This window comes from Rhinolophus sinicus, chromosome 17 (genome assembly GCF_057876585.1).
Source record: "Rhinolophus sinicus isolate RSI-liver-muscle chromosome 17, RSI-T2T, whole genome shotgun sequence".
NCBI classification, from domain to species: Eukaryota; Metazoa; Chordata; class Mammalia; order Chiroptera; family Rhinolophidae; genus Rhinolophus; species Rhinolophus sinicus.
The window spans coordinates 100,744,479-100,756,862 of NC_142517.1; the positions used below are offsets into that span (position 1 = coordinate 100,744,479).

A 12,384-nucleotide genomic window follows, 5' to 3' on the forward strand; every position below is an offset into this window, starting at 1 on the left:
CCTTCCCTTCACCCTCCTTCAGAATTGCAGAACCAGTTCTGGAGGAGTGGAAGACAGATTGGTCCGGAGAAAGAGGTGGAGCTGAGTCAAGCACGCTGTAATTTATTCTTCCCAAATGTACCACACCACACACCAGTAAGATACTTCACCTCCTCTAAGACCAAATGAGTGAAAGGGGAGGGAAGGGCGAGGAGTTACAGTAACTGAGTTCCCCCTTCACATGCGTGGAGACATCAAGAGTGGTAAAGAAACACATATAAAACAATAAAAAAAATTTTAACTTAAACTAAATAAAAATACTCCTTATCAAAATGTATGAGTTATAGCTAAAGTGATTGTTAAAGAGAAATTTATAACCTAAATGTATATTACTAGAAAGAAAAAAATTAATAAGCTTTCAGCTGAACAAGCTAGAAAAATGAAAAGCAATATATCCAAACAAAAGTAGAAAAAAAGAAATAATGATGCTAACAGCAGAAATTCATGAGATTGATAAAAACAAAAGTGAAGATTTAGAATATCAATTCCACTGGAATGTAAGCTGCTTGACATCAGGGATTTTTTACCTATTTTGTTAATGATGAAACTTCAGACCCTAGAGCAGTGCCTAGTTCATCCTAGGTGCAGAAAAAATATTTGTTGAATGAAAGGAGAAAAAACCCTCAAAGTCTACTTCTTTGAAAGGCAAAAACAGTTCAACTTCTGACAACATTGTGCAAGGCACAGATGGATATGAATAAAGAGCACTAATGCCACAGATATAGTAAAATTCTCTTTACATTGTTATATAAGTATATAAACATTATAAATCACTTTATGCCACTATATTTGAAAACAGACAATTTCACATTAATTTTATAAAGTAGACAACCATCTGAATGTCCATGTAACTGTAACAAAGGTCGGTAGATCTACATGATTTTAAAGGCAACCTTCACCAAAAAGTCAAGTAACAGATAATTCCAATTTTGTAAAAAAACTATTTTAGAAAATAGAAAATAAGGAAAAGCTTCAGTTTTTATGGGGCTAGTTTTATCCTGTCTACTTATTTTTATGTTATTTAAAATATAGTAAAATACGAACAACAGAATTTACTGTCTTAACCATTTTTAAGTGTACAGTTCTGTGGCGTTAAGTACTTTCCAATTGTTGTGCTATGATCACCACCATCCATCCATAAAACTCTTTTCATCTTGCATAATTGAAACTCTGTACCTGTTAAACAATAATTCCCCATTCTCCCTTCCATACAGCCCATGAGGACTATCATTCTACTTTCTGTCTCTGAATCTAACTATGCTAGATACCACATATAAATAGAATCATACAGTTATTTGTCCTTTTGTGACTGGCTTATTCACTTAGCAGAAGGTCCTCAAGGTTCATCCACGTTATAGTATGTGTCAGAACTTCCTTTTTAAGGCTGAATAATATCCCATTGTATGTGTGTACCACATTTTGTTTATTGACTCATCCATCGATGGACAAGTGGGTTGCTTCCACCTTTGGCTATAGCAAATAGTGCTGCTATGAACATAGTTTCGACTCCCTACTTTCAATTCTTTGGGGTATATATATACTCAGAAGTGGAATTGCTAGATCATATGGTAATTTATATTTAAATTTTTGAAGAATTGTTAGAGTAGCTATTCCATTTAACATCCTACCAACAGTGCTCTAGTTCTGATGTCAACATTATTCTAGCTCGATAAAATTAAAACCCTTCTCTTACCTGCACATTCAGATTTCTAATATTTTATTTAGGATTTTTGTATTTATATCCAAGTGTGTAAAACTGACTGACCCATATTAGAAACCTGAATAATCCAAAACGCAAAGATAAAATTTATACATCATAATCAAATTGTTTATCCCCAAAATACAAATTTATAAAACATATTAATGTAATCCAACATAAGAATAGAGTAAAAGAGAGAAAAACCAATGACCGTTACAACAGATAGAAGAAAGACATAATTCAGCACTCACTCATTATTAAAAAAAAAAAAAAAAAAGCAAATAAAATTTTGGTTTCTTTATTTCTAATCCTTATACTGCTTTTTTTGCTGGTTTTACCAGAAAATATAATACAATGCAAATAGAAGGTACAACAATACGCATCCTTTTTTCATTCCTGAATTTCAAGGAATTTCTAGTAATTCACCATTTAATGATGTTTAAGTTTTCAGTCAATAATCTTTATTAGCTTAAGGGTATTTACTTCTATTCCCAGTCTGCCAGGAGTATTTTTTGTTTGTTTGTTGTTCCAACTTTCTATACTCCCTTGCTTCTACACTGAAAACCCAAGAGAATCAACTAATTCAAATTATCAGAACAGGAGAATTCAGCAAGTTTATAGATATAAAATTAATACATAAAAATCAATAATGTCCAAATCATGATTGCTAAGTAAAACTCTTCAATAAAAGAAACCAGGGTTCTTTGGAGAAATGTCTGACTCTAGGGCTGGGGCAAGAAAAATATAAGATGAGCCTGAAACTTCTTATGGTACCAGACACTAAAGAAGTGCTTAAAACAAAAGGATGAATCAAATTAAACGGACTTAGGAGCAAGCCTAACAGTTCCAGATGGCCAAAGCTCAAACAATTTAAACAAGAAAAATAATGTAGTACTGGATTATAACCCAAAGTATAAACATACATGAGTACCTATTAATACAAACAAATGATTGAATAAATAAATGCCAAGAAGAGATCAATCTTCCCTACAAAAGAATCCATATAGTCTAAATAATATATGTAGTTACTCACTCCCACTCCCAGGAAGTAGAGCTTAATCCTTACCTCTCTCCATCTTTAGGGTGGGCTACACTTAGTATCTCACTTCCAAAGGAAGAACAGAATAGAGAACAAGAAAAACCTGGCAAACATTAGCTTAACCAAGGAGGAAGGTTAACATCATTAGTGATGTTATGCAGATATAACATACCTCGACATGAAATGACGAAAAGGGCATTTCATCTCTCATATTCTTTTAATCCTGTAACCCAGTCTAATCACAAGAAAAACATCAGTCTGAGGGACATTCTACAGGATACCTGACCAGGATTCCTTAAGACTGTCAAGGTCATGAAAAATAAGAAGAGACTGAGAAACTGTCATAGATCAGAGGAGACTGGGAAGACGTGATAACTAAATACAATGGGGTACCCTGGTCTGGGTTCATTAATGGAAAAATGGTGAAATCCATACAAAGTCAGGGGTTTAGTTACTGATAATGTACCAACGTCAGCGTCTTAGTTTTCACAAATGGACCCTGGTCATTTACAATGTTAACAATGGGGAAGCTAGATGAAAAATGTACAGGAACTCTCTTCTTTGTGATTTTTCTGTAAATTGTAATGTTATTCCAAAATTGAAATTTGTGGAAAAAAATCAGTAATGTTATAGCCTAGTGATAGCCAACTAGAAAATGTAATTTCAAAAAAGTCTAACAAAAGACATGTAAAATGTTTCCAGAAAAAAAAATTATTAAACTGATAGATATGAAAGACCTAAATAAATGAAAAGAAATACCATAGCATCATAGGAAGACTGAACATTTCAAAGATTTGGGATTTAATTTTTAAATTAATCTATAAATTCAATACAATAATAAACTTATTGGATGTTAATATAAATATTCTTTATGAAAAACAAAAAAAGTTAGTGAGAATTGTGGGATTGTTTTACATCTTTGCAAATCTCTTAGTATCTATCTTAATGGAATACAGAAGGATTCTCATATCTGCTTCTGCCTTCAATTTGTTTTGATATCGCATACCATATAATAGCCTCTAGGAACCGCCACTATAAACCCCGAGAGAATGACAGTGACAAAGGCACATAATACCTTGGTATTATTATGAAAATAATTTTAACCTCACAGACCTGCCTAGAGGCCTGGGACCATACAGTGGTAAGAACTGTTTTGTCCCCTTAACCTCAAGCCCTCATACTATCTTTTATTTACATTTTAATAGAAAAATTTTCAAACATAGAGAAGCATTGAAATAATTTTATAATAAATACCCATATATCCACTACCTAGATTCTACAATTAACATTTTACTACTATACTACTTTTTATCACATATCTATCCATCCCTCTATCTTGCTCATCAATATATCTTTTTTCATTTTAATTATTTACAAAGTTGCAGGTATCAGTCTACTTCTCCCAAAACACTTCAGCATATATGTCATTACTTAGAGTTTATTATTTTTTAAAAATTTTTTCTTTTTAGGTAAAATTTACATGCAATAAAATGCACAAAATTTAAATATACAGTCTGGTGATTCAGGCATTAGTACAACCCAAACCCCTCTCAAGATACAGAACATGACCAGAACCCCCGAAAGCTCCCTCGTACTCTGCTCAGTAAATGTTAGCCCCCAAGAAGCAATCACTGGTCTGAGTTTTTTCTTCTCTACACAGATTATCTTTGTCTCTTCCCGAACCAGCTCTACAAATGGACTCATACAATATAAGGCTTCCATGTAAGGCTTTTCTCATTCAATACATTGTTTTCTAGAGCCATCCATACTATTTTTTTAAAGTATTTAAATGAATGTACCTACCATGAAAATGACTATCAAGATGAGACAGATGCCCACTATGATAAGGAAGGGGATTAGGTAGTATTCCAGAGGAAGGCTAAATTCTGGAACTAAGATAAGGTGGCCCCTGGAAGAAAACAAAAATTAGTAAATGAGAAATATTAAGAGTTGCCAAATTATGATCTAATCAAAATTAAAGAAGATATTTTTTTAAAAAGCATTTAGACATTATAATTTAATCCACTAGACACATCTCATTTTTTAACATGATTGCTAACAACTTAAGGGATGATTTTTCCATCTTTATTTAAGTCTATTTTACATATTTGCCAAAATAACTTGCCTATATAATTAAAAGAAGCTTTTAGACTGGGTAGTGGAAATCAGCCAATCAATACTTACAATGTCCATCCTGGAAACCTGTTATTTACTTAATTTAGCAACCTGGGCAAAGTATGCATATTTTATAGGCAAAATCAGCATTAAGAAATGCCAGTACCTCGGGTAGTATGTGAACAAGAACCTCCACCACAACCAAATTACTGTTCACCAGCTCCTCCTTCAACGCTGGAGGCATCACTGAGGAAAATATACTCCCTCCTCCCTATATGCTTTACATGAACTCATCGTACCAGATACGACGGACACAGCCTCTGGACTATACATTATCTGTGAGATATGGAATGGAAAACTGGTAAGGAATTCACAGTTGTCGCTTCCTCTCTATTCTCCATCTTCTCCATTACTTAACTGGAAAAAAAAAAAACCTACAAAAATATGTATGTTGTCAGGGGAGGGGTAGAGAATGCTACCTGCCTCATTTCCCTTTGTTATTAACCATGCTATTGTTACTGTGGTATTGCTATTATAAATACTGACAGGGACTCATGAAATGAAACTGGGATCAGAATAGGCACGCTATTTGTGTTGCATGAGCAAATTTTACATGGCAGCAAAATCCTGCATTAGAAAACGTCCTAAGTCTACGGAAGGTTCTGTATACTGGTCAGTAATATGACTGATTTCTCCATCGGACGACTAAGCTACATGACTCACACGGTGCCAGCGACACTGGTCTGCTACCCACTGCTGGGTGGTTTCTTAGGTAGCAAAGCCAGGTACTTCAGAACACAGGATTAAATGCAAAACAAAAATTTTCAATTTTATAGAAGAAAATAAAAATTGGTTGACTCCCTTCCCATATAGAGATGCTTAGGACACCGTAGTACATGCAGGCAAATGACTTCTACTCCAAAGCGATTTTTAAGTCTTCATGCTATTATTTATTATTTCACATCCAAGAAACTCTATCAAGCTTCTCCAGAAACAAAACCAAAATACGTACCAGGAATTTTTCCCCAATAATTTAAATATCCTCCAAAACAGCTAAGATTGCTACAATAAAAGTAGCTTTTTACTTCAATCACTTTCCAGCAGAATAAGGGACGATAAAAGAATTACATGCGTTTTTGTATCTTGAAACAAAATACTAAAGTGATACATCACCAGTATAAAAAGAGAAAAGCAGGAGCTGGGCTGCTCTATTTAATACCAGAGCTGGCATGAGGCCAGCTCTGCAAATACTGTCCTTGCTCTTGGCACAAAGCCTCTGAAACCACCCCACACCAGGGCTGAGACATAATGGTAAGGGTGGGGCCACTGTACAAGGCAGCCGTTCCTTGAGGCGCTGGTCCTTGGCAGCCTCCGTACACCACCCCCACCAACCTCCTGTCCGTTAAGGCTGGTGGCGGTTCAGAAACCAGACGACTGCATATCCGAAATTCAACCCATTGTAGCACCTAAATATCTCAGGCACAGCAAAGCTCACATGAGACATTTGTAGGTCACATGAGAATAGTAGTTCCCAGACTATTGTTTTTCTTCTCCTTTGATGTTAATGACTTCCTAAGGCACTTTTGGCCTGAATGAGATAAACAAATAAACACTGTTCTAGGAGACACCTCCCAGGCTTGCTCAGAAATGAATGGCACAGCTCGGTGAGAGAAGCTAAAAGAACAAAGCAGGAAGACTCAGTGAACCAGAATTAAGAGACTTTATTGGAAACTTCCTGTGTGTGTAACCACAGCTATGGATATCAAGCTCAGAGTTTTCTAGTAAGCATGTTAGGATTCAGATGCCTAGGTTCTAAATCCAATGTTCTGTATGTCCTATTAATGCTTGCTTGTTATTCCTCAAGCCATTTTAGTTTACGGTCGAGACGTATTATGAGGATTTTTAAAGAGTCTACTATTAAGAAGGTTTTGAGCATATTAAATCAAAAGCCAAATGCGTTCAATACACTGCTGCGTCTTAACCAAACTGCTAATGATGACAGGGTGACAGTGATGACGCAGGATGAGAACTACAGCAGACCACCCGGCCTCTAGCTGTGTTTCCATTCCCTCTGCCTGAGGATGCAGCTTCATCCCGGTCCTAATCCCACATCAATCTGTATTTGAAAAAGGAGCTACTTAAACAGCCTTCGTATCTTACACACGCCCTCCATGTCCACCCTCCATACCACACAGTCCATGAGCTCTGCAGCTAAGATTTGGTAACTGAAGTAGAGACCTAGGCAACCCAGGATATAGTGTCTTACTCTCCTACCCATGAGTTCCCAGACTAATTTCAAACCAGGTGTCTAGGCCTAAACTTTGTAACAGTAACCTGTCTAATTTCCCAATCCCTCTGTTGACACATGAGATCTTGCCTTGGTGTCTGTTTTGATATCCAACCCCCACCATCTGGATCAAAGAGGTGTAGCCAAACTACCGAGGCCCAACGAATATACACCATGTACCAAAGCCCTCCTTCCCATAAACCAACCTTCCAGGCAATGACCTGTGATGAGCCCACCTGCTGGATGCCCTCACTATTTCCGGGGACCACTTGCTGAATCTGCCCCCTTCAGACAAAGCTCAAAGCTACCTCACCAAACATTCTACATCGCCTACCAGACAGGCCCATTTGCTCGGTCCTGTGTCCCCATTTGCGGACACCCTGTTTTGCTGCCAGCACAGTGCCCTGTGTTGCTGAGGAGTCCTAAGGTGGCACAACAGCAGTTTAAGCTCCCCAGCATTTACTGGTGTCTCGATGCAGCCACTGTGCCTGGCGCTAGGGACAAAATATGAAAAATTAGAGTCCTTAATGTGAGAGAGAAGATGGAGAGTGTAGAGTTGAAAGGAACTTCAAGGATTCTTTGTTCTAGCTCCTCATTTTCAAAAAAGAAAATAGGTCCCTGAAGATTAAATGACCCCTTATAAGCCACAGCCCAGCAATATCTCCAGGGCACCTCACTGCTCATAATGATCAAAAACAATCCTCCCCTCTGCCTACAATTGTCAAAAGCTGTATGTCATCCAATATGTTATCTTTCCTACTAAAAAATGAAATGCTTGTAGAGTTCAATTTTTAAAAAGGCCAAAATAAGCAAAGGACACCGAAGAGTTTACAAAAATGTTCTCTCTGAATAAAGAAATGCTAATTTAACCAGTGAGTTTTCTTCTTATCAGAGTGGTAAGTAATCAAAAAGACAGACTTTATATACATATATATATATTATATATATTATATATATATATATATATATATATATATATATATATTTTATTGGCAAGAGTAGAGAAAAACATTGGCTTTCCTAATATGTTGGTGGAAATATAATTGGTTCACACTTTTTGGAGGGCAATATGATAATTGTTTACTGAAGTTTAAAACTGTTCTGCTCCCGCAATTCCACTTTCAAGTGCTTTTTGATAAAGAAACATTTGTACAACTGCATATGATGTGTGATCAAGGATATTGTCATAACACTCTCTGAAGGAGACAAAAATTGGGAGAAGGGAGTAAGAGCTCACATTTATGAACCATTTAATATGTACCAGGTAGTCCTTAGGAATTGGATTAAGGTGTTTAATCCTCACAGCAATGCTGCATGATTTTTAAAGATGAGGGAGGCTAAGGCCCTGATATGATCATTTTTTGTTGACAGTCACACACCTAAGAACTGATGGAAGCCAGGATTAGAATCCACACAGGTCTGATTCCAGAGCCCATGCTTATAACCAGTGGCTTTCCTGGTTATGTAAATGAAGGTATAGCTAAACAATGGACTACTATACTATCTTTTAAACAGTAGTTAAAAGAATGAACAGCAGTTAAAAAGAATTAAGTACAATGAGACAGAAATTGATGGATACTTTAATATGGTTAAAAAAAACAGAGAAAAGAAGAAGCTTTCTCACCAAAGTGAGGAACAAGACCAAGATGCCTACTTGTCTCCATTACTATTTAACATGGTGTTGAAGGTACTGGCCAGTACGGCTAAGTAAGAAAAACAAATTAGATGCATAAAGATTAGAACGGAAAAGATAAAACTATTCCTATTGGCAACAGAAAAATTACCAACAGTAAGAGAGAATTTAGTCAAACTGTAGGTTATAAAATCAGTATATGAAAATAAATTTTCATATTTACAAATAAAATCCAGTTAATAGATATAATAAAAGCATCAATCCCATTTACAATAGCAAAGAATAAAATATCTAGTCATAAATAAACACAAGCAATGTTTTTTCTCACATAGGCTTTAGACTAAAAATATGCCTCCTGAGTACATAAAAGAATTGAATAAATGGAAGGGCATACCATATTCTCAGATAAGGACATTTCACATTCTAAAAATGTCAATTCTTCCTAATTTATAAATATAATGTAATTCCAATAGAAATAAAATCAGGTTTTTCTGGAGCCAGACAAGTTGCTTATTAAATTCCTTTGGAAGACGAAATTAGAACACTTATACATTACTGGTGGGAATATAAAATGGTACAGGCACTCTTTCTGGAAAGCAGTCTGGCAGTTCCTCAAAAAGCTAAACACAGAGTTACCATATAAACCTACAATTCCATTCTAAGTATAAACCTAAGAGAAATGAAAACATATGTACACACAAAACTTGGAACACAAATGTTCATAGCAGCATTATTCATAACAGCCAAAATGTGGAAAGAAGCTAAATATCCATTGGCTGGTGAATGGATAATCAAAATGTGGTATGTTGTCCATACAGCAAAAAAATAAAAATAAAAAAAGGAAAAGGAAAAAAAAGAATAAAGCTACAACATGGCTGAATCTTGAAAACATTATGCAAAGTGAAAAAAATCCAATCATAAAAGACCATATGTTGTATGATTCCATTTATGTGCAATGATCAGAAGAGATAAACCCATAGAGATAAAAAGTAGATTTGTAGTTGCCTGGGGCTGGCTTGGGGGAAGAGGAAGTGGGGAATAGCGGAAGTGGGGAATAGCAGCATGACCGCAAATATATACATGGTTTCTTTTTGAGGTGTTTGAAAAATTATAATGCAATGATGGCTGTACAACTCTGTAAATATATTTAAATCACTGAATTGCATACTTTAAATAAGTAAATTTTATAGTATGTGAAATATAGCTCAATAAAGTTGTAAACATTTTTTGAAAGAACAAGCAAGAATAGCTTTGAAAAACTAAAAAAGAGGAGTGGGAGTGGGGGGACCAGCCCTATCCGATACTAATGCATATTATAAAACCCTGTAATGAAAACCAGTGTGGTATTCGCAGACATGAGATAAAGAATAGGAAATTCAGTTATGTATGGAAATATGGCAGCATCTCAAATGGAGTAAAGGGATGAATATTTTATGTAGTGTCTCAATAACTCGATGGTTATTTGAAAAAAGAGACAATGAGATATTTCCCCAAGCCATATAAAAGATAAATACAAATGAGCCATAGATTTAATGTTAAAAATGAAAACATACAAGTGTAAATGTGGGTAAATTCCTTTGTAACTTAGAAGTGGAAACTCCTAAGCAGCCCAAAGGAAAACATTAATACATTTGATTATACTAAAACAGCAACAGGTAAGTAAAATTAAAGTAACAAGTTATGAAAAAGTACTTGTAATATATCACAAATATAACAAATGGTTAACATACCTAATCAATAAAAAGCTTCTAAAATAGAGAAAATTACCAACAAGGTAGTAATAAGAAAAATGGGCTAAAGATAAACTGTTCATAGAAAATGACATGCAAATAGCTCTTATGCATTACATGCTCAAATTTGCTCAGAATAACAGAAACACACATTAAAACTACAAGAGGATACCATTTCTCACCTATCTGATCAGTAAAAATGCGAAAATCTGACAACATACCTTGTTGATGAGCCTGTGGGAAAAGAGATACTTTCATATACTGTTGACATAGCCTATGGATGGGAATTTGGCAATATCTAGCAAAAATACATATACATTTAACCTCTGACCTAGCAATCACACTTCTAGGAATCTATCCCAAAGGTATAGTAGCAAAAACACGAAAAGACTTCTACATAAGGTTATTCACTATAGCACTACTTATAACAGCAAAACTCTGTAAATAATTCCAACGTTCAGTAATAGGGGACTGGCTGATTGAACTGTGGCCCATGTACAAAATGGAGTTCTATGCAGGAGGTGAAAAGTAATAAAGACTATCTACTCATATTGTGTGATCTCCAGGACACACTGTTAAGAAAAAAAGACACCTCAAAGGAACAAGACAAAAAAATTAACAAAAACTCATAGACATAGACAACAGTTTATTGATTACCAGAGGGTAAGGGGGGAGGTGGGTGGTAGAAGAGGGTAAATGGGGTCAAATACATGTTGATGGAAGGAGAACTGACTCTGGGTGGTAAACACACAATGTGATATATAGATGATGCATTATAGAATTGCACACTTGAAACCTATGTAACTTTACTAATTATTGTCACCCCAATAAATGTTAATTAAAAAAAAACATGGGGAATAATATTTAGTATTGAGGACAGAAGTTGGCAGAGAACAGATAGGTATTTGCTTATAACTTTTTTAAAACTAAAGAATAAACTAAAACTTTTAAAAATTGTTACTTATAAAGTGAGAATGGAACAGGAGGGACAAGGTGGAGAATACTTAAATAGAAGCTGAACTTGTCTGTATATGCATTGTTCTGTTGATTTTGACTTTAAGTTTATATATAATTATAAAAGTCACAACGGGAGTAAAAAGTAACCCCCAAAATGGAAACGCAACACATATCATCAAACAGACTTGTGCCTCCAGTTGACAGAATCAGCACATGCAAGAATTATTTCACATCTTTAAAACATGATTTAGTATGATATATCTTAAGCAGAGAAATAACTGTTTTTTAAAAGTGTTCGTAGTAGTGTTGGTATTGTTCTTCTGAGTCTGTTGTGTAACTTAAAAATAAATAAATTATTATATTCGTGTCTTCAAGCGCAGAAAAATAAAATACAGATGTAAGATCAACAGAGTAAAGTAAAAATCCTATAGTCCTGAATTTAAATTGGAAATAACAGTATGCACACTCATGATTTATTGTATCTTTAAAAACATACATATTTCGCAGCTCTGTCCACTGAAAAGCCCTAGAAATAATGACAAAGCCAGGAACAATGATCATCCCTGGTCTCCAAATCCATATCCAATTAAAAGGAAGCAGAGCTCCTGGAAGAAATGACTAGTTCCGGGCGAGGGGGAGGAAAAGAACAAGATGGGACTGGAACATCTTGTCATACACACAAAAAAGGAGCAATCAAAAGCTCCTAAGATTCCTATCAAAAGAAATTTGGATTAAACTTGAAGAAGTCTGAAATGGTACAATGTGAACACCAATAAAGACACTAACTGCAACAACTGAAGCATATTAAATAGGCTTTAACTCATGAATTTGCTATGATACTTCAAATACATACATTAAATCATCTTTAGAAGATACTAGTGATCC

The 12,384-nt window shown here is 35.1% G+C and overlaps 1 protein-coding gene across 3 annotated transcripts in view; it reads right to left on the minus strand.

Annotated features, from left to right (window-relative positions):
* Window positions 1-12,384, minus strand: part of RNF13 (ring finger protein 13) — a 136,351-nt gene that overhangs the window by 29,600 nt on the left and 94,367 nt on the right. For all 3 annotated transcript variants that reach the window (XM_019748856.3, XM_088794063.1, XM_074333758.2), the window contains one exon: window positions 4,581-4,686. In XM_019748856.3, the coding sequence (XP_019604415.3) occupies window positions 4,581-4,686 (106 nt within the window). The remainder of the gene's footprint in view (window positions 1-4,580; window positions 4,687-12,384) is intronic.